The sequence below is a fragment of the Ischnura elegans genome, chromosome 1 (assembly GCF_921293095.1).
Source record: "Ischnura elegans chromosome 1, ioIscEleg1.1, whole genome shotgun sequence".
Lineage (NCBI taxonomy): Eukaryota > Metazoa > Arthropoda > Insecta > Odonata > Coenagrionidae > Ischnura > Ischnura elegans.
Genome location: NC_060246.1, coordinates 99,953,493 through 99,976,122, shown reverse-complemented (window position 1 = coordinate 99,976,122; position 22,630 = coordinate 99,953,493). Strand labels below are relative to the sequence as shown.

The 22,630-nt window shown below is 36.7% G+C and overlaps 1 protein-coding gene across 2 annotated transcripts; it reads left to right on the top strand.

Annotated features, from left to right (window-relative positions):
- Positions 1–188: 188 nt before the first annotated feature.
- On the top strand, positions 189–18,786 carry LOC124167214 (endoplasmic reticulum mannosyl-oligosaccharide 1,2-alpha-mannosidase). 2 transcript variants are annotated; one of them, XM_046545087.1, is made up of 11 exons: positions 189–554; positions 2,741–3,040; positions 3,547–3,736; positions 6,627–6,812; positions 7,313–7,461; positions 7,774–7,962; positions 9,486–9,673; positions 11,909–12,035; positions 13,918–14,082; positions 15,894–16,034; positions 17,497–18,786. In XM_046545087.1, exons 1-11 carry the CDS (start codon positions 453–455, stop codon positions 17,713–17,715), a joined length of 1,956 nt encoding a protein of 651 aa, XP_046401043.1. In that variant the 5' UTR covers positions 189–452; the 3' UTR covers positions 17,716–18,786. The 2 variants fall into 2 exon arrangements, with proteins under 2 accessions (XP_046401043.1, XP_046401049.1); XM_046545093.1 differs by lacking the exon at positions 2,741–3,040.
- The last annotated feature ends 3,844 nt before the right edge of the window (positions 18,787–22,630 follow it).

The window sequence follows — 22,630 nt, the reverse complement described above, 5'->3', positions numbered from 1 at the left end:
GATGAGAAAAGATGCACCTAAAATATTCCTGGTAATGCTTCCCTCCAATAGCCACGAAAAATGGTATTGTGCACGATATTCAAGTTCAAAATGCTTTCGACAATCAACCATTATTCAAAGTTTCCGCGCAAGCTCACGATATCGATTGTGGAGTCGATGAAGCGTATCGATGGAATCGAAGTTATCGAATTAATTTGTTATCGATGGCAAAATGGTAGTGAGCGAATGTTATGGTTGTTGAATAATATGTTTTCGTTTAATAGGCGTGACGTTAATGGTGTACGTTTAAATGAGAAGTTTCTGCTATCAGGTGTGACAGTGTGGACTATGAAAATCACAGTGTTGTCTGCTTATCTCTAAAAATTGCCGCATACAGTGCTGATGTTCATGTATCACTATCAGAAAATCAGGAACCGTGACACGTGTACCTCTTTTAAAGATACCCATTCGGCATGACTAGTAATAAGTATGTGGCATTGAATTTTCCAAGTACTGACCAAGAAGGCGGCGGAGTCAGCTACACTGCTAGCAAACCCAGGCGAAGATTGTGGAGGGTAAGAATCTTCAAGGCCTTCCCCGGCTTTGTAACTATAATTTTCATCTGTGTCAATTTTAATAATACATGTATCTAACCCCCTCTTTGCAACTTAAGCTCTCGTTTTATGCTATTTTCATTTTATAAACTGCATGTATCTATCTTACGTTCGGATAGCATTAATGGAATTAGTGTAGTCTTATTTTATTTTCATGAATGCTGCTTAGAAGGTTAATGTATCTTTTAATTAATGAACTGTGCAGTTATTGCTGCCATGTATTTTCGGTGGTATTAGTTGCTATCATGCAAATTGAATCCGTTTCTTTTTCAAGTTAATTACAGTTAAAAGTAGTACGAAATATTATGTTGTGTAAGAATGAACTTTCGGAGGTTATTCTCAAATTTCTTTGTGTTCTCTGCTACGTTTATTCATAATTAGACTGTCATTCTAGATGTGTTTGATATTTTAATTTGATCGAGTTTTTATGGTGACTGTTCGTTCGTTCGAATACGCAGCACTGCTTGACTATGGTTAATGCTACTTTATGCCTTGATTATGACAACCCCTCATATTTATGCTGCCTCAGGGTTGCTACTAATTAAAAATCCTCGGGAATAGAACATGTCTGGGAATTCAAAAATGATAATTAAAAAATATGTCAGACGTTGAAAACTGGGTTGCTATGTACGGCTACTGTGGGGTATGGGGGTCAGGAGGAGGATAAAGAAGATAAATTTTAGATGAGTTTCACATTTTATAGTTGGTACACAATGTGACAGCATATCACCCACAAAATGGAGTAATTACATCTTTAACAAATATACTGAAATGTTACTCCAGAGTGACGAACCAGTCAACACCTATCCCTCTGCAAAATAGTTGCTACCCTGAAAACAAAATTCTAAGCCTTCAGTGGATACATGCCTTTGAGGATTACTGAGGTCCCATTACTTTTCTGCTTATTTCTAGAGATTGGTGCCTCATTTTTTAATCCGGTACATTTTTCAATCAATATTTGGAATCCTCTTGCCTTCTATGATAATCTGCCTAATTTTTATAAGGATTGGATGAAAAATGAGAATGAAATAATTGATTTACCTCTGGAGGTACTAATACTCCTGGAGATCCCATTCATTGAAAAACTGCAGTTCAGCCTAACTTCAAATGGTTGTGAAAAAACTAGTGACAGCGAAGAAAGTTTTTTCATCCCTGTATGGAAGGGCAAAAATTGCCAAGTTTCATGCAAATCTGAGTTGATGGGCGTCATGCCTGGATCAACGGACATGGAATGACCGTGCTGACTACTGAAATAATCCTTTTCATTTAACCATCCCCAAACAGAGGATTGGTTTCATATCTCTTATCTTCTCATTTACACCTACCCCCATTTTACTTTTAATTTGTGGCACCCATGGGTGGCAATTAGCATGGATGCTAATTGTAGCCCTGGTTGCATGGGGCCAGTGTTGTAGTTGTCGGTTTCTTTACAATGTACAGTGGACACATTTGCACTGTTAGGAATGAATTGAACCTTTTTTTGGTTTATGCCTGGTAGAAATCCTGAATCACTCTGAGAAATTCATGTCTGGGAATACACATGGATTTGTTGTCTTTTTTTCTGAAAAACATTTGAAGTATCCAACTGTACACTTTTCTGCTGAGAGTGCTCCTGTTCTTCTGCTGGCTCAGTGCAGAATCGGGCTCATATGTTTCACTACTTGCTGCATGCATGAGTTGTAGGAATAATGTGATAGTGATAGATTCAGGCCCTTGATGGTGAACTCAACCAATTTAGTTTTTTCAAAGTATTTTGATCGGATTGCAGTAGCTGACAATGAGTGGCAACTTACCTTAAATAACTACTAATTTCAAATAAAAGCTATCAGAGCAAGATTCTGGATACTCATATCATTTACCTGAAAATCATGGAAAATTCAAGGAAAATGTATCCAATTATGCTGTACATCTTCAAATACTATTCTCATGAGCAAATTATAAATTACCAAATCAGAGTCATAACTTTTTCAATAACACTCTTACCTCTTAAATTATTGAAATAACCTTTTTTTATACAGTCAATGTGTAGCCCGTGGGTTACTGATGTTAAAGTTATTGATGTTAAATTCAGAGAATTATTCCGTATCACAATTTCATGATTTTTTGTGCCTTTCAGAGTACTAATAGGGATGCTGTTCTTTTTTCAGTGGTGGAATCAGCTTTCTCGATTTCAGCGCAGTGTGGCATATGCAGGCATTTTTTCTGTCATCCTCTTGGCCCTTTATCTTTTCCTGCCCAGTCCTAAACCACCATCTTTGCTGACGTCAGTAACTCAGGCTGCTATCCCTCAACAATTAGATTCCCTTTTGGGTGGCCAAAATTCATTTGTTTCTGATGTTGGGTTGGAATTGGAGTCTGCATTTAAGCCTTCAAAGTTAGATGACTATATTAAGAAGGTTGAGCCTACTACATCATCAAATTTAATATTAGCTCCAGCATCTGTGAAGGTGAGAATGGTTGGATTGTTAACATAGTTTTTTTCTTAGAAGTAAAAAATATACGTAATTCCTTTTGATTGAATGGTATGGGAATGGTAGTTATTGGCACTTAGTGTGCCATAAATAAATTTAGCAACCAATTTGTTTCTTGGGTCTTTAAAAATCTAAACAAAAACATAATTTTTAGCCTTTTAAATCATAGCCTTCCATACCACTGCTTACATACTTGTATTTAGGGTTACATATTTACCATTTTACTTAGAGTTATTCATGTTGTATAAATCTTCCTCTTTTAAGGCTGTAATTGTCTACATCTGAAAGAATTAGGCATCAATCATGAGTAAACCAAGGAGTATAGATTTAGGTGCAGGAACTAGGTACATTATGTATCACTCCTATCTCTTCTGTACTCAATCAATATTTGGATTTGCTTATCCAAATCTAAAAGTTCCAAATCCATTATCTAATAAGTTTCTTAAATTGCTTTGTTTTTCTTATTGTAATTATTCTTACAGCTTCCTCCAGATGGCAATGAACTTTGGATGTTGAACAAAGTTGATGTTGATGGAAAACCTGATAAGCATCAGCAGTCAGAGATAAGAAATGAAGTACCTGTAGAAATTGGGTTAGACATTCCAGCATCTGTACAGCTGAAGCCGTTATCCCGTAAAAAAGTACCTCCTAAAGGAGGAATTCATTTTCCTGGTTAGTGTTCTTATTTTCAATTCACATAAGGCCAAGTATTATACATAGGACTTTCATAATGTATGGAGAAAACTTCCTGTTACGAACCTCTTATAAATATGAAACATCCCTCCACATGATAAAGTCCATGTGTGAGACCATTATCTGTGCTCTCTTTTGAGTGATTTTTCCCACCCTTTGGGGATAAGAAAAAAGGGAGAGTTACAAATTTCCTTAGGCCCAGTCCTGAATAAGCCTTTAATTGAAATGACCATTAAGTGATTTAGGAATAAGCTTTGGTCGTATGAGTGGTCTACTTATCAATATCCTAATCTGGGGATGCATTTATGTCTCAAGCCATTACAGTGATTACTGGGTGTACAGCTGGCTCCCGATTATCCAGCTGTGGTTTATCTGTGTTGTGAATTATCCGTACATTGAACATCGTGCGCTCCTTTGATAGTTTCCGCGATGTTTACTAGAAAAATCAGCTGCAAAAGCACCATGATATTTGCATTTTAATGAAAGGCTATACAGTAGACTCTCTTTAATACAAACAACGTTGTTACGAAGTTCTCGTTATTACGAAGCAAATCGTTGGTCCCGTCGAAAAGGCCTATCCAAGCTATAGTAAAAGAAACGTTATTACGAAATTTTCGTTTTTACGAAATTACAAACCTAAGTCCCTGTCCCGGCGGTTACAATATGGACTTTATTACGAAGTTCCACGCACAAGTCACGGTGTTTAGGTGGATATTCACTACACTTATGTTTTACTAATCGCGCCACGCTTAAGTTCTTCTCTAATTGTGCCTAAGAGCGTCAATTATGCTCCTTTATTCAGTTTACATGCTACATCATATACAAGCTTCAATCCTATGAAGTCACAGTGACCCACTCATAACCGTTAGTAAATTGGATGTATAGTCAATCCTCTTCCTATGCACATTCCATTTACGAATTTTCAGAGATACGATCATTCAAAATTTTCAAATTTCGAAATTGGCTGATACTATGCGGTGTGGCGCGGGGAAACTCTCACTGTGATCACAATCTGAATAAGGTATCATTGAATCCAGTGTGAATTTAGGAACTGTTCAGCGTTTTGCCCGTTCTTCGTCACCGCGGGGAGCTATTTTTTCGGCTCCGGATGCATCGCAGGCCCCGCTAAATTTCGTTCAGTTCGCCAAAATCGTGAGTTAGCGCATACGTGTAATGCAGTGTTGCATTCCGCAGGATAACAGTATTCCTCGATAACTTACATACAGTCCGGCTGGCGAGGGTTGTCCGATTACGGCACAATAAGAAGGGCGGATAATCCTGCGCCAGCACGGTTTAAAGCCAATCGCTGTCCCCCAAGTGCACCTCACACCCTCGCCTAGCCACACAACGTTGTCAAATGCTTAAACGAGCACCGAAATAAGCCTGATCCATCAAAATAAGCCCATTCTTCGAATCACAAGAACAAGTGATTATTCCTCTAGGTCCTTCACGCTCGTCGTCCCTTCCGGTTCTTTTCTTCAGGGAACTCTTTGCAAGTGTTTCCCTTTCTTACCTGGCAGCCTTGCCCCCTTCCCAGACCTAGACCATTTTGTCTTTTATTGGACAACTCCCGGTGGCCGGACTGTAATTTTATCAACCTAGGAATAAGGTCTTGGGACGCATCTACTTTGAATGTCGAAGTTCATGTATTCGGGAAGATATCAACCCTCGATTGCGTCATTGCTCAGTCATCTGTTGAAAAACTGAAATGAATTTTCCTGTTAATATATATTTCCTCGTAATTTAATTGCGTTTATAATACACTATTTTTTTGACGATTCCTAAAAGAGACGTTCTTACGAACTTCGTTATTACGAACCTCCGGTTTTTCGGTCCCGTGAACTTCGTAATAACGAGAGTCTACTGTACCAGGCTTATTATTTCCATTTGAATCGTTCCTTCATAAATTGGAATTATTTTACTATTTACTATTATTTAATTATTTGGAACGGGTGCTCAATCGCGCCATCTCGCAGCAGCTGTTAGAGGAAACCAGAACTTACGGCAAATTTTCTGTGCAGGTGAGTGCTTGGCTGTGACTCATGCAATCTCTACCTCCCCTGCTGTCTCAACTTCTAATATTCTCTTCTTCTCCAGTTTAACCTTGACTAGTAACGGTGTAAACATTCCCAAGTATAATGAAATCTCAGGTTCCCTTGGGCCGTATTAAACCGCATGCTAAGCCACGGCAATAATTAAGATCCTAGGTGACATTTCTCTTAATTTATGATTGCTTAACCATTGAAGAATCTTCTAAAATTAATCAAGAGTTTTTTCCCGCCGCTGATCTTCATCTGCAGCGGTAGAGCAGGTGTCCAAGTTAATTTGAAAGATTCCTTGTGAGCAAGTATATGAAATAATTTCATTTAATGAAGGGGATTCTAACGGAAAAAACAATCTCGGTTTAGCCTTGCATTGAAATGCAAACATCCTGGTGCTTATGCATTTGATTTTTTAAATAAAGATTGCGGAAAACTTCAAAGAAGTGTGAACTCATGCAAGGATAAGTCGCACCCAGATAACTGGGTGTCAGCTGTAGTTGAAAACCAGGAAAGCAAGGCTGTGGACATAAAAATTTGTAGGTGGAGGATACATTTCATTTAGGAGCCTTATTTAGAGGGGAGCACATAAGTTTCTCCTTAACATTATAGAGGTTTTAAATCATCAGACACCCTCGCTCCTTACAGCACTTTAGGAAAAATATGCCAACTTATGTGTCCTTTCTTAGTTTTATTGAGGTAATTTGTGGAAGTTTGAGTATGATATAGTTCATTTAATTCATTTCCTAACTTTCAGCACATTATTCAGTATTCATGCACATATTTTGTTTATATCTTTTTTGGTTTAAAGTCAATTTTATGACTTCTAGGTCCCACCAATGAAAGGCAAGAAGCAGTTGTGCAAGCCCTTAAACATGCATGGACTGGATATCGCCGTTATGCTTGGGGACATGATCACCTAAGACCAATATCAGCGAAACCACAAGACTGGTTTTCCTTGGGATTAACCCTTGTGGATGCATTGGATACTCTTCTTATCACTGGTCTTCAGGAAGGTATGATTTATTTAAATTCTCTCTCTGTTTCTATTTAAGTGTTGGGTTGATGAATAGTGTTGGCTAATTTCTTCCCAGCTTGATGTTAAGGCTCTTACAGAGCCAGTCAAGTTACTGTAGTCCTATTTAATACGCTTTTGGATTTACTCCAGGAGATGTGTCTTATGTAGCCAATCCATGAGAACTTAAATATTAATACACTTCATGGTATCTATTGTTAAATCATGCTTTGTGAAAAGTCAAGTAGAAGGTGGGTTCTTCATTATTGCTGAATGTCAGAGGGATGCTATGCATTTATCTTAAAATTTTATTTTTATTTTCATTTATGTACTTCATTTTTAATGTACGAACATAATATGTCTCTGACCCATTTTTCATGTTACTATTAAATTAAAAAAACTAATGACTAGAAATGTTTTACAGATTGTATATACTTTTGTCAGTTGTGATATATTTGAATGACTGTTTATAAATTCAAGCCTAATTTTTTTCCTTTCCAGAATTTGAAAAAGCTCGTGCCTGGGTGGATAAAAATTTAATTTTTGACATTGATAAAGATGTCAATCTGTTTGAGGTCACCATCAGGGTCCTGGGAGGCCTCCTAAGTACATATCATCTCTCAGGAGACATTTTGTTTTTGAACAAAGCTGTAAGTTTGTATGGTGGATGAAAACTTATAAAATTCCTTTGGTTATGTTTTCTTTTTTTTTATTTGTAATGTAGTAGTGATTATTCAGTGTTGCAATGATGTGAATGATTAACTGATAAGGTAAAACTGTACTGCTCTGCTTGGTGCACTTTAGGCTAACTGTGAACTATTGATGGGATATAGAATTTGTTGAATATATCCAGGAGATTAAATAAATACATACCCCCATTTTTCTTGGCCTACAGATGTAGATGCTCATATTTTATTGCTTATACCATCATTGAAGTTGCATATTATTATTCATTTGTTTAGATTGATCTTGGTGGACGGTTGCTGCCTTGCTTCGCATCACCATCTGGAGTACCCTTCTCTGATGTGAATCTGTCAACTCGTCGTGCTCATTCTCCCAAATGGAGTCCAGATAGTACCACCTCAGAAATAACGACAATACAGCTTGAATTCCGGGAACTCAGCAGGTTATCTGGTGATCCAACTTTTGAGGTGTGAGCAGCTATATTTCCTTTTCATAATTTTTATTTTTTCTCTTTTGTGCTTAGATATTATTAAATGGAAAGTAAATTGCTAGGCTTACAAGGAAAAATGTATGATTTATTGAAATTACATTTTGATTCCACAGTTTTTAAGTTATGTTGAAGACATTCCTAATCTTCTCAGGTTCAAACAGACTCGTCGAATGTTTATTTAAGTATTGTAAATGCTTCATGGAACCATCTATTGTGCAAATTGATGCGTGATAATTAAGAATTGAGATTATAATAGCGAAGAACCAATTTTTCATGAAATAAAAATATGTGGCTATTATTCACAATCTTGAATTATGAGTGTGATTATTATTGGTAAATATATTCATTTGTCAATACTTTGTTTTGGTGCTTGCTAGGGTTTTGTAGTTTGTACATTTTCTATTAAAAATAACTCTGAATGCATCGGCATGCCACCTACACACAGTAGAAGATAGATAATCCGGAATGCTTGGGACCAGATGCATTCTGGATTCGAGATATTTCAGGTGAATACATCAGCTACTGGTGAAACTGTTGGCAAATGAGTGCCCAAGTTGACATTAGTGTAAACTCACTCAACTTGTGTGGCAGCTTATCGAGGGAGATAGAGGTGCCCTCAAAGCACCACGTGCCAAAATAATTGCCTCACTTACCACATAGAGTACATGTGCTGAATGCACGTCAAACTTAATCTGGGGAATCCATGAAAGTGGGGAAGTGATTCTCTATTACATTATCTGCCTTCCTCAAGTTTCATTCGTCCCTCCCACTGAATGAAGCATAATACCCATAGAAAAATATCTGAGGACTAAGTGGCTCAGAAAGGGAAGTATCTTTGTGTGAGATGCTTAATTTTAGTTGAATTGCTTAATTCAAAATATTAAGTCTGTTTCAAAGAGGAGGTTATCATGAATCACCACTAAATAATTGTTTCCGAATACTGGCAATGTATCACACAATTAAAACGAGATTGGCATGGAGAAATTGTACTTCAAATTACATGTTAAAGTGGTATTTCGAATGATCCATACCACCATGCTCTTACTCATGCTGTTTGCTGGGAACTGCCCCCTACATCAAATCGGGCAGTATTTCCAATTAGCAGGGTTTGAACTAATGAGGTACATATTAGTGTACTTGGAATTAAAAAATATCAGTACTAAAATAAAGATATTCTGGTAATTTAATTTCTCAGTTTAACTTCAGATTTTTCTCATTGCTTCTTTTGGTGAATCATTGTAATAGCCTGTTTTGGCCTTGAAGATTATTTAACAGTCGAGAGAGCAATTTTATTAGGAAACCTAACTGAATGTATACATGAATGCCAGTCATGGTTTACTGATTTGAAATGCTATCAATTAGGGAAAAATGTGTCCTCAAAATTAAAAGAATAACAGCTTTCTGGTGTATGTCAACTGCTGATGATGATGGGTGAGTTTTTGTGTTTCGGTAATGTATAGCTGAATTATGCTATTTATTAAAGAGTGTATTTTTTTATAGGATACAGTAGCAAAAGTATCTGAGCATGTTCATCAGCTACCTAAGACTGAGGGTCTTGTGCCCATTTACATCAACACAAATACTGGACAATTTCGTTCGTATGCTACCATCACCCTTGGAGCACGTGGGGATAGTTATTATGAGTATTTATTGAAACAGTGGATTCAAACTGGACGTACCATTGATTAGTGAGTACATTTCTTTCCATTTCTCAATTCATACATTATAGATATGGTAGTCATTTATTTTTTGTGTTTATAGTGAAGGTTGGATTTTAAAAGGTTTAAAAATTGATTTTTGGTGGATCTCCATAGCTAATGCTATGAAGTTGAAATTACCTTCGTTGTATTCTTTTTCTTTCTATTTGAAGTTTCAGTACATGTAAAAAACTAGAAAAAACATGTATTTACTATACGCAGATCAAATTACCAGAGTTAGGACTAATGCGGTTACATAATTTATGACATAGTTCAGTAGCATATATGGTTGGGTAATCTGAACATTTTTCTAATTTATTGGGGTCTTTCTAAGGTATGTACTTGATTAAGGTACATATATAAGTGAATTATCACACAGAGTTTACCACTCACAAATACAATTTGTTTGTGGTCGTAAATTGACAATCAATCATATATGTACCTTTATTTACACTGTACTTTGGAAATGAAATGAAATTCCATTTTGAGGTAATTATGTATTTTATGTCAACATGTGTTCTGCTTTTAGTATCTAGTTTTTGAGTTTGAGTGGAGTACCCCACTTGAATGTTAAGTTACAAAACACTTAATATTCAGTTTGAGGTTATAACTTTACCTTACCTGCCCTAATACAGTGGATACCCTATTTTTAAAATTGAGGTGGCCAGAAATTTTCTTCGTTATATGTGGGACCACACTTCTGAACTTTGAATTGAACTTCAAATCAAGCTTACTGCAGTTATATTGGGCCAGTTATTTTATAAACTTGAACAGGAAAGGAAAAAATTGTCTGAAATCATTAAGAAAAATAGCTAGTATCCAAATTGACTGAGAAAAGCCAACCCTAAAATTCACCCTTTCAGCCATTTGACTGTTCGGGTATCATACAAATACTTCTTCATTGGCCTATGTTCAGGAATTTGTGCCCTTGGGTGACATGTCTGTCCGTTCTCGAAGTTAATGGGCATCCAGAACGGGTTTCATAGTTTACATTTTTTCAACCTTCCCGCAACAACTTGTTCCATTTCTTTGCGTGCAAATATGACATGTAATAATTCCTTAAGGCATCAATAAGCATGTCACAAGTATCCTTGGTATCTTTTTGACCTTAATGCAACACTTCAGTGCATAACATTGTACTAAAGTTTTTTCCATTGTAACTTTGGTGAGGTCACTGCACATAAGTTCATAAGATAGCAGCTCCTAAACCCTCCAAGAGCTGGGAGACAACAAACACAGTTAGCTTAAGGTCCACCCTACTCATTCCAGCCACTTGCTCCACTCTGGGTGGTATAGTTGCTTTGCAAAAGCATCAGACTCATTACTTTGCAGGCAAAACACGTACCTATTTTCAGCAATATAAAGTGATGGGCATGGAAATTGTTTTTAATTGTTGGTAATTCAAGTACCTCTTGATTGAAATACAAAAAAGCATTTTCGTATTTCAAAAATAATATTACCACAAGACCAAATGGAGAAGTTCTTCATAAAATTTGTGGTTATGATTTTGCATCTGCAAAAACATTGAATTTTGGTTGTTTTTCTGTCTGTCATTAAGTGATCATTATTTGTTGTACATTAATCCATTATATCAATGAATACATACCACATTATTGTGGGTATTGAACTTAAATCCTAGGCAACCCAAAAGAGGGAGGGTACTTGCGACACCTTGCCCATCTTTAAGAAAACCGGATAAGGGCCTCTAAATGAAGTTCCAATCATTTTTACAGAGTAACAGTGGAGGAAAGAGCTTGTGAGCGCTAATTTCTCTTTGTCCACAAACGTATCTAAGAGCCTGTATAAACATTCAAGTTCTTGATCAAAATAAGTTACCAATGAATTATTCTTTGTTTTGGAAATGATGAATAACCTATAGGTTTTAAGTCTTTATGCTTAGCAGTGTGTATGTGCAGTAGAGTTTTGCTAGGTTAGAGAATAATGCTGGAATTTACCGTATTTGTCTGAATATAGTTCCCCCCTTTTTTTATTCAAAACAAATATTCAAACCCATTTTTTAAATTTTTTCCTGAAACTCAAAAGGAAAAAACTCAAAATTAGGGGGGGGACTATATTCGGAGAAATACGGTATTAATACAGAAGCAGTTTCACTGGTATAACACCTCAATATGTAGTTCTTTTTACTTTACCTGTCCTAATAGAGGGGGTACCTAAATTGAAATTTTGCTGAGTGAGAAAAATAATTCTTTACTGTCTCTCTTTTAGCCTCAGAAATGATTATATTGAAGGAATTGCTGGAGCAATGAAATTGTTGGCTAGGAGAACACCAAAAAGTAATCTTCAATATGTTGGAGAACTGCTTGCTGGAGGGAAGGACTTCAAGCCAAAAATGGTGAGTATACTGCTTTGGGTTAGGTATGATAAACTTTACTAGTACTTTCAATGATTGAATAGGTTTAAACAGCAATTTATTTCAGTATTGGTTCCAACCTCAAGAACCAGTGGAACCGGGAATCAAATTGACCCATCCCTAATTTTGATGGCTATTATTCAGAACCTATGCAAATAGTTTGAAAATTTTTGCACCATTTTGAAGTCAATTGTTGTGCATCCCTAAACAGTGATCTTACTCAACCGTGAAAGCCTTAAAACCATGAATAAGCCAACAATTTTGTCTACCGTGAAAAAACCTGGAAAAAGTAGTGAATTTCATCATAAAACCTTAAAAATCCTTCAAACTTGAAGAACTACGATTGACAGATCAAAAGATAAATAGATTGGTCAATGAAATATTTCAAGGTCAGTCATGTGCAGGCACTGTCTACTCATTTATATGCACATGTATATCGAAGCACTATTATTGGTCCGTGTGCATTGACAACACGTTGACCTTAAGACTGCGAAAGCAGGAAGACTGGTTACCAAAGTGTTCATAACCCTGGCGTAAACTAAGACACTTCTTAACTTCCCTGCCATCCTGCTCCCTCCATTTTCCCACTCACAACCTTTTGCCGGCCCTGAATTTTGCTAACAATAGGTGATGTCATAAGTGATATTTTTTGAGGTCATATTAGATACTTTCATTGCTGCATTTGCATTCACGGCGTCTTTTGTGTGTATTGAATTTCAAGTTAATGTGTTGCGAGTGATGATTACATGGTCAATATTGCTGCCTAAAATGGCTTATTGTCAGACCGTGAATTTGAAGACATTTAGACGGTGAAAACTTGGAAAAAAACGTGAATTTTATAATTTAGATAGAGTGGGAACCCTGCAATATTTCTCATGACAAGGGGTTCCATTTTAATGCAAATTTGAATACAAAAGGCTCCTGGGAACATTGCCTATCTTTTTTAGAAAGGTATGATGGTTCAGATTTTCATTTAATTTGTGGCAAACCCTACCTGGTCGTGATGCTGCTAGATAGTCAGCCATGCAGCGGAGACAGTGTGGTATCAAGCAGCCTGGCACGCAACTTGATTCGTATTCTGTACCCTGTTTTGAAGTAGGTAAGTCACTTGGTGCCGATAGAGAGCTTTTGGAGCGAAGTCAGTGCTGCCTTGTCTGGCATAGAATGTGGTTTATGATCTTGGTTTTTAAGATGTGTATAGTGTGAATTGATGCGTGTGCCCTATGTTTATTTATTTATTTATTGACGTAATAAAATTATTTCACCATTGGCAGTACACACATCTGCAAGGTTAAAGTCAAGTATAAAATTTACAAACAATTACAAACATACACACATGAATATTGAAATTACCAGGATAAGATTCTTTCCCAAGATAATCATTCCCAAGATAATCATTTAACTATGATATGTACAACATTAAAACAGAGTCCAGGGGGTTAATAAATACTAACAGAAGCATGGAAAAAAATATGCAATTCTAGTTGCCATCTCGGAAATTACCTTACAATGCATCCTCCAGATATTCATTAACACTGTAGTAGCATTTTTCAGCTAGGAGAAGTTTTAGTTTCTTTTTAAATACGGAGAGTTAGTTGCTATTTTTTATTTCTTCGGGAACTTTATGGTAAAGAATCGAGGCAGAGTGGTTGGGACCTTTAAGACAGAGAGAGCTGGAATATTATTTCCACCGTTATCTTTTACCTTAAACTTGTGGCCTTTGAGTGCCCAAACTGGTAAGCTCTGACAAAAAGTGAGTGATCTTTAGTGCTTTTCAGTGGCTGCAAGTGACTTAAAATACTTTACTGACATGCATACTGGAATCAGGTCTTTTTGGTCATATTTTCCATGTTTTTCTTTTCAGGACCATCTAACGTGCTACTTGCCTGGCACATTGATGTTGGGTGTTCATAATGGTATGCCAAAAGAGCATCTGAAGTTTGCAGAGGATTTACTGTACACATGCTACCAGACATATGCTCAGCAGCCTACGTTTTTAGCTCCAGAAATCACATACTTCCAGCTTCTGGTAATATATTTTAGTATCATTGTAATAGACAGGGGTTTAAAGGAAGGGTAGTACAAAAGAATAGAGTTTCAGAGTCAAAATGGTTATTTAAAAGAGGCATTAATAAAGGGTCGATCCTTGTAAAATTATCCATAAAAAATTTTAAATGACCTTGAAAACTATGTTTGTAACTCTATACTGCATTCTTTACCTTATAATGTTAAATGGTTAGATTGAACTTATATTTTCTCTCTTAACACGTTGCGTACGGATGGCGAGAATTCTCGTCATTTTTTTCCCGGACGGATGACGAAGATTCTCGTCATTTAGGCGCGTCAACCTAAACAATTTTAAAGCGTTCAATACGTATTCGTTAGTACGTTTTCAGTAGTTGTTAGTTATTCATAATGAATTGATGCATCATAGCGTTTGATTGGGTAAAGTTATATTCTAAACATTAGCTGACCCCGATACGCAATGTGTTAAAGCAGGGTGGCCAGTGACTGGGAAAATCTGGAACAGTGCGTGAATTTTTAGTCCATGGAATTATGCATTAATTTTTGCTCCAGCCGGGAATTTCCAATTCTTTTATTTCAAATTCATTCCACATGAAATTTTGCCAATTCAACACCCATTTTCTGGCCTAAAATGTGTTTTTCGCAATTTTAAGCGCAGTGGCTTCGTAGAACTTATGAAACTGCATCGGAACGTGGAATGTCGGACAAGAAAACAGACGCTAAACTTCTATCACTCTTGACTCAAGTAAGGTTCAAAAACACAAAGAATAGAATGTCAGCGTCTACTTATGAAGTGGAAGCACCGTCTTGGCTTGTATTGAATAATTTAAAATTTTAAACAATTTGTGTTAACTAATTCATTATTCCTTGTCCTTGTAAATACATAAATATTATTTAAAAGTAGTGAAGTAATTTTGGGTGTTTTTAAATTCTTATTTATAGCAGTAGTAACATAAGATTAATATGGAATTTTGTAAAAAAAATCCCTGCAAAACCAGGAATTATGCATGAATTTTTCTGTTTTGGCTGGCTGGACACCCTGTAAAGTGAGTTCTGGCGTACTTATTGGAATGATAACTGTGAGAAATGAGGCCCGAATCATGTGTCCTTATCATGGTTTTATTCCCCAGCACAGCATGAAACAAGTAGCTTTGTATGCAGTCACACTCACAGGTGCAAAGTTATTTACTCCAAGGACGGAATTTGCCATGAAAAAATCATTTGGCTCAGTCAGAATCCGAACCCGGATCTCCCAATTGTCGGTCAGGTATGCTACCTGTTAAAAGCACCAAGCCATCTTCTTCCATAGTAAATCTCAGACTGGATTCACGAAACAACATGAGAGACCCTTTGTTCGGTAAACCCAGTCTGAGACGCACATTGGAAGATTGGCTTGGTGCTGATACTGGTTACAAGCCTGACTGACAATTGGGAGATCCTGGTTTAAATGCTGGCTAGGTAAGCCTAATGATTTTTTTCATGGCAAATTTCATCCTTATGTCATAGTGTATATTTCTCTCTTCATTTATTTCTTGCTCACAATTTGAATGGCATCTAATATTATGGGTAATTTGTTGTGATTTTATACAATTTTTCACTTTTTTAGTTAAATTGTTGCAAAATGATATGCAAAGATACAAGGACTCACTTTACTGTTGACAATGAAATTGATTATTTGCCATGTCTATGAAGAGACACTCACTCATACACCCTCAATAAGGGAGGAATTTCATTTGTGTTGTTAGTGCATAATCCTTTTTCAGCTACTCTTCTTGGTGAAAACTGAATCCTCAATCAAATGTTATGTTGTTACAGGAGGGTGAAGGAAGTGATACATATGTGAAATCAAATGATGCTCATAACTTGCTCAGGCCAGAGTTCATTGAGAGTTTATGGTACATGTATTATTTTACTGGGAACAAAACCTATCAAGATTGGGGATGGAAAATTTTCCAGGTAAGGATCTTCTGTTATACATGTATTAGCAAATAGGGTAGTTTCCTTCATCAAAGAAAACGATAGACATTGATTGCGATTCGTTACCCACCATTAGTGTATTCATAATACACAAATTATTTGGTTTTTGAAATACCGGTTTAGACGAATGGCAAGGGTCAAATTTTATCCTCATTTGAAAAAGGCCAGATTGTTGCCCATGCGATTCCACTCCGCGTGACGTCACAGGGACCTAGTTTCTACACGAGAGGATAGGAGTTATACATCGTCTGAGGTTACCAATGCATGCATGATGCACAGAGCTCAGGGAAACATGTCTTAATAATCACCTATTAAAACTGGCTAAGGTCGGAAAGTTTTCTTCGTTTGATAAGGTATTAATAAACCTTTTTTAAGCCAAGCGCTACCATTCAGCAAGGTACTCAGCTATCCGCTAGCATCCTGCGTCCTATCAGCGCTCAGAGCCTCGATCAAGGTCACTTCACAAGGAGAGAGGGGGAACCAGAAATGCGTCGCACGGACTTTCCTACTTACGCGTCGCGTTTTTGCGGGCTTGAAATTTTTCACTTTTCATTTAATCGCGAAAAATAGATATCGTCATTTAAAAATCTAAAAGCGCGAAATACGTACTCCAGGAGTAATAATCTTTCCATTTAGGCAATAAAAAAATAATAGGAAACCACCCTATTGTGTTACTTAATGATTTATATTTTCATTGGTGTATTGAGTTTTTAAAACAGCGAGACAACTGTTTAGTATTGTGAGGATGTTGAAGAAATGTGAATGTTGATGCATGATTTCTAGTGAGATCCATGATCAATCTTTCTGATTATCCCTTAATACCTTTCCAATTCTTAGTAATCATTACTCAATGCTTGATTATTTTGTACCTACAAAAAAATATGACCGGTTTGCAAAGAATTCTTATTTAATTTCTGGAAGGGGTGATAAAACTACGGTGATCACATATCCATGTTCTTATGAAGTACCATTTGGAGCAGAACGCTGCCGCAGAATAGCAAAAAGTCTGCAATTAGTTAGTATTTAATTAAATATTGAAAAAAAGAGCATGTCAGTACTGTACTTGGTAAATTATAATTTATAGCTAGGAATATCATGTGCATGATAACTGTTTTAAAACTGAGAAAAAAATGTCAAAATTTAAAGTTTAAAAATTGCACAATTTAAAATTTAAACTTTTTTTTAATATAATTTTACTTTTTAAATAGCTTGGAAAGGGACTGTGTGCTACTTTATCAGTCCTTTGGTAGAGAAACATTGTGGAATAAACATCTGCTAGTGCATAATTTTACCTTGTGATAAACAAGTTTATATCTTGAGCCCAGATGGAGACAGTGATTTTCTTTTTATCCTATTCCAAATTTGAAATCAAAGAAAGATGTTGTTTGTTTTCCTTCTGCGACTACCAAAAATGCTCAGTAATGGACTGATTTTTTTGTAGGCATTTGAAAAGTATACCAAAGTCATTAATGGTTACACGTCCATAGGAAATGTTCGTAATCCTGCGAACACAAGGCCTCGAGATATGATGGAATCATTCTTTTTGGGTGAAACACTGAAGTACCTGTATTTGTTGTTTAGTGATGATCAGACATTATTAAGTCTTGACGAATGGGTGTTCAACTCAGAAGCCCACCCACTGCCTATTCATGAAGCGTGACAGCTGTCATTTTTTATTATTGGAAGTGATATTATGAAATTAAGTATGATATGAAGTTATGTTAAAACTGTTATTGAGTGAGTGATGTCAATAAGGTTTTCAAGTGGCTTACTTGTGAAGAGGCATAGTTGTGAGGTGAAACAGCGACTCAGACTGTGTAAGGCTAAGCCAAGGGTTTTCCCTGCATCTGTCCAATGTCTTGTGATTTTTGCCAAAGACTTAAACCAAGTGAAAAACTTGTGTGCATGGTGGTGAGTCATGCTAAATAAAAGTTAAACTTACTGAAAGTGATATTTAATAATTCAGCATTGTGCTCCTTTAGTCAGACGAAGTGGTATGCTTTGTGATACAACCAGTTTTACAATGTCCTTTTATGAAGAGTCAATTTTGTTCTAATACGGATCATGCATGTTTTTTTTTACTTTGGGTAAAGCAGTACCTAAAGTAGCTTGTATTTGTAATGTAAATAATGTCTCATTTGGCCTATATTTATTGTCACTTTATAGTTGTAAATCACTTTTTGCAACATATGTACATGTGCAGTCATTTAACACTTATTTTATCGATTGAGAACTGTGTGTGAATATTATAATTGTCACTGTTAATAAATTTTATTCTGAAAATAGCTGTAATTCATGCAGAGTTTTGCATAGGTTGCAGAATAAGCTGCAGTTACTATTCACTTGAAGCCATATTTCACTTTGTGTACCGTTTTAATGCTGTGTCATTAGGTCACATGGTGAAACATTCGGTGAATATTGTGCTTTTTTAAAGGCCAGAGCTATGATTAGGAAATTAAATGACATTGGTGTTCATTTTTTTTAATTTTAAAAGAGATTTGGCCTTGCTTGGAAAGAAAAATGCCATTGATGATTGATTTTTAATGTGCAGGTATCAAGGTGATGTCAATTACCCTTAAACTTGTCAGTTTCATGCTTGGGATGATTGGGGTAACAATGGGTGAACCTCTGTATGTTTTTACGAATGATATTTTCACCATGGCAGTTCTTATTTTTAGCAGGGGAGTAGCATAGGGAAGAACCTGATCACATTAAATGAGTGAATATTTCATTATTAGATTCTTTGTTTAAATGGTATAAAATGGATTACAATGAAGTCAAAAGAGAAATTGTCCTCCTAAGCTGAGAGGTGGGGAGAAAAATCTCTTAACCCTTTCACTGCTGTGGACGTACCTAGTACGTCCGCACGGCAGACTGCTGTGGACTTACTTTTACTTCCTCCCTGCCATGCGGTCAGCACTTTCGCCGAAGCACTTCGAAGGGTCGCTAATCCGCGACCCTATCCTCGACCAGCTCACCCACGGAGGACCGTCTCCTCGACTCTACGAGCAGGCAGCCTACCTCCCGAAAAGTGACCTCTCCGACTGCAAGTCGACAATCAATCACTCAATCCGATCATCAAAGAATGATTGTTTTCATCGCACTCCCGCCAATCATGCAATCAAGTACGTCTTTGAACCGTGTTTCTGCGATGAAAAATAACGATTTTGTTAACTTTGTTAAAATGGCCATTTTTCCGGTTGTCCGCGGCCACGTTTCCAGAAAAGTTAACAAAATCGTTATTTTTCATCTTAGAAACACGGTTCAAAGACGTGCTTGATTGCTTGATTGGGAGGAGTGCGATGAAAACAATTATTTTTTGATGATCACATTGAGTGATTGAATTTGAAATCGCAGTCAGAGTGGTCACTTTTCGGGAGGTAGGCACCCCGCTGGTAGGGTCGAAGAGACGGTCCTGCGTGGAGGAGCTCGTCGAGGATAGGGCCGCGGATTAGCGACCCTTCGGAGTGTGTACCACACCCATCCTGGAAGTACCTGCTCCATGGGCCCACGAAACGCATTTTAACATTTTCGCCGCATGTGAGGAGAAGATTTCCGGAGATTGAACAGCAGCGAAAGGGTTAAAGAGTTTCCTGTGGGCATGTCCATCTTTCACTTTCAGTTAAAGTTGATTATTGGAATATTATGCCAGATACTTTGTGAACTTAGTTTAAAATGGTAAGAAGTACAATAAGAAATGATTTCAGTATGAAGTATTTGATTGATTTTTGATCAATGACATATCTGCATTTTTGATTTTGACTAGATTGAGCTATAATTCATAGTTGCACATTCCATGTGGGAAAAGATATATTCTTATTTTAAGTATTTTAATATTGACTGGTGATTATCTCTTGTCTTTTGTATACCTCCATTGCAAATAATTTGCTTTGAAAAGGAATTGTTCCTAAACAGAAACGGGATTATGTACTTCTATGTCCTCCTCAGAGGCTTTCTTTGCTGTGCCTTAGTATTTCAATTCTGGTGACATAGCATTTCAATTTGATTATGAAATAAACATATAGATTTGATTGATTTTGTGGTAATCACCACTTCTGATCAAACTTAGGATTTTTAAATGCCCTTTTTAAAGTAAATTTGGACGGATTACTAGCCTATGTCATATCCTGTGTATCAACTGCACTCCATCTCTGCCAATCATACATTTGTCAGTAGCCTATTATAATCTAGCCTATTTTCATAAGTTGTCCCAGAATTTTTTGTAAAGACTTAAATGAAATGTAACTTTCTAGGCCACGGGTTTAACTTTGGCATTACCATGGAATATAGGAGGCCTAATGGTTGGAATCTGAATGATTTTTCATGCTAACCTCTGCAATTGTGCCTGCTCTTTAGGGAACTTTCTGTTGAATTTCCAGTGGATTATTTTTTTTTAAGATGGATGCCTTAGATGATGTGTGATTGCCATAGTGGACCGTCCATTTACTTACCTCTATTTGGTAGGAACCTCTGTGAAGTTGATAATGTAAGCCATGTCTGTGTCACTATGTTTCTTACTGGGGGTAAACCATAAATTTCTTGAATGACCAGCTGATGAATAGTCATAATGTTCCCTGCTGCATTCATTGCATATTTATCTGACATATTGATGAGGCAAGGAAGTGTACACAGCCCATTAAAAATCAATGATAGGTTGTCCTTATGTGTTTTTTTTTTCATGGTAAACTTGCTAAGTATTTTAACTATTTTTGCAGAAGTTCTTTTCACTTTCAGTATCTAGTAATCTTCCATAAGTTTAAGATCACCTTTTTCAACTAGTTCACAGATATAAATGATGTAATCAAGAGATCACATAGTTATTGACTAATACGATGTCTACAGAAATACTTATTACCCGATAAGAAGGTAAAAGTCATCGTGTTTGGCTATGAATGGTAAGGTACATATTGAACTTTTAACGGTTTTTTGAATTTAATTAATTAATTCTGTTGCAGATTATCCATATTATTATGTACAGTAGACTCTCATTAATACAAACAACCTTATTATGAAGTTCTTGTTTGTGCAAAGTAAATCGTTGGTCCCGACAAAAAGGCTAACCTAATCTAAAGTAAAAGAATCATTATTACAAAACGACCTCAGTCCCGTTCCTGGAGGTTACAAAATGAACCTGGTTACGAAGTTCCACAGATAAGCAATGGCATTTAGGTTGAAATACACTATGCTATGTTATAATTAGGGATGGTCAGATCAGATACCTTGAATCCAAATATCCATGGATATTGCCCTTTATCGGATACTCCAGATCCAAATTTGCTGAAGGGATCGGATCTGGATACGAAATTTCAAATATATGCTTAAGTGAATGCAGCGTCGTCCCATATGAGGGAGTGGAAAGAGTTCTGATCCTAAATTCGCATGCGCCGTTGTGCTGCAATGCTTGTCCTACTCATGAACCATTTTGTTTAAAAGCTCTCGTAGGGGTTATGCAACAGAATTTCAGCTGCAGAAATTTTTACAGCAAAATATGACAGGCACATAGTTTGATTCTTACAAAAAGATTGAACTGCCATCGGGAGAATCTCAGCGCCACAGGATATCAACTAAGTCAAAAGTGACTACGTTGTATATTAAAGAAATCACCCTTGGCCCTCCATCACCCCATGTCCCTGATATTTTTTTCTTTTCCAATACCACACAGTCCATAAATCATTATCTTGGAAGGAAAATATCTAGTTACACGAGAACAATGGAAGTGTGTTTCATCCCTACCCCATCTCACCCACTGACCTTTTTCATCTTACCTGCGTTAATTCTCCATGGAGAAGAAATGCTAGGTGAGTGACTTACTGGTCCCGAAGATATCTCGATAGTTTTAGACAATTGGATGACGTGCATGAGATTCAAAAAAAGCATGAGACCAAATGCGTTTCGTTTCTAACATATTTAGGATTTTTTAAGGTCAGATTGATTTCATCAATTTTTTTTTTGTTATAAAAAGACTATACCAATATTCAACATTGTCCAAACAGCACAATTTTCAAAGAAGTAGGCATGGCATCAGTACTGTCAAACAAGAAGATACGGCCTGAAAATGAAATGCCAACTGTATGTATCTCATGTGTCGCACGGCTTTGCTTTGAAGTCAACGATGTCACAGAATAGCAGGATCTCACATGCTCATCCTTGACTCCCTCATTCGTGGCCTCATTTTTGATAGACGGAGAGAGTGCCCTCCTTCCCCTCCACCTATCCTTTACCCGCTTCTGCTGCTCCCCCCTTCATCTTGCTGAGCAGTCAACTCGTTCTGTTCCCGCGTCTCATCGCAGTTGATGCGTATGTCGTTCTAAACATTGTTAACTATGTTGCAGATTGTGCAGTTGCAATTTAACTTAACGACATATCGATAAAAATATCTTTCATTGTGCAGAAAAATTTTTATCGACATAAAGAGAACCATGTGTGTGCACTGTGACGTGAAACAATCACGAGGAAGTGCAAAATCCACCTCACTGCAACTGAAGCATTTGCGGGTGAAGCACAAGCCAGTATGCAATGAGAAAGTGACAAAATTTGTGGGAAACTTATGAGAGGAATATTAAAATTCAGTCAAT

Excerpts from the sequence above, each read along its gene's own strand:
- LOC124167214 (XM_046545087.1), top strand. The coding sequence starts at position 453 with ATGACTAGTAATAAGTATGTGGCATTGAATTTTCCAAGTACTGACCAA. Across the intron at positions 14,083-15,893 it reads TCACATACTTCCAGCTTCTG|GAGGGTGAAGGAAGTGATAC; the intron begins GTAATATATTTT and ends ATGTTGTTACAG. Across the intron at positions 16,035-17,496 it reads GGGGATGGAAAATTTTCCAG|GCATTTGAAAAGTATACCAA; the intron begins GTAAGGATCTTC and ends ATTTTTTTGTAG.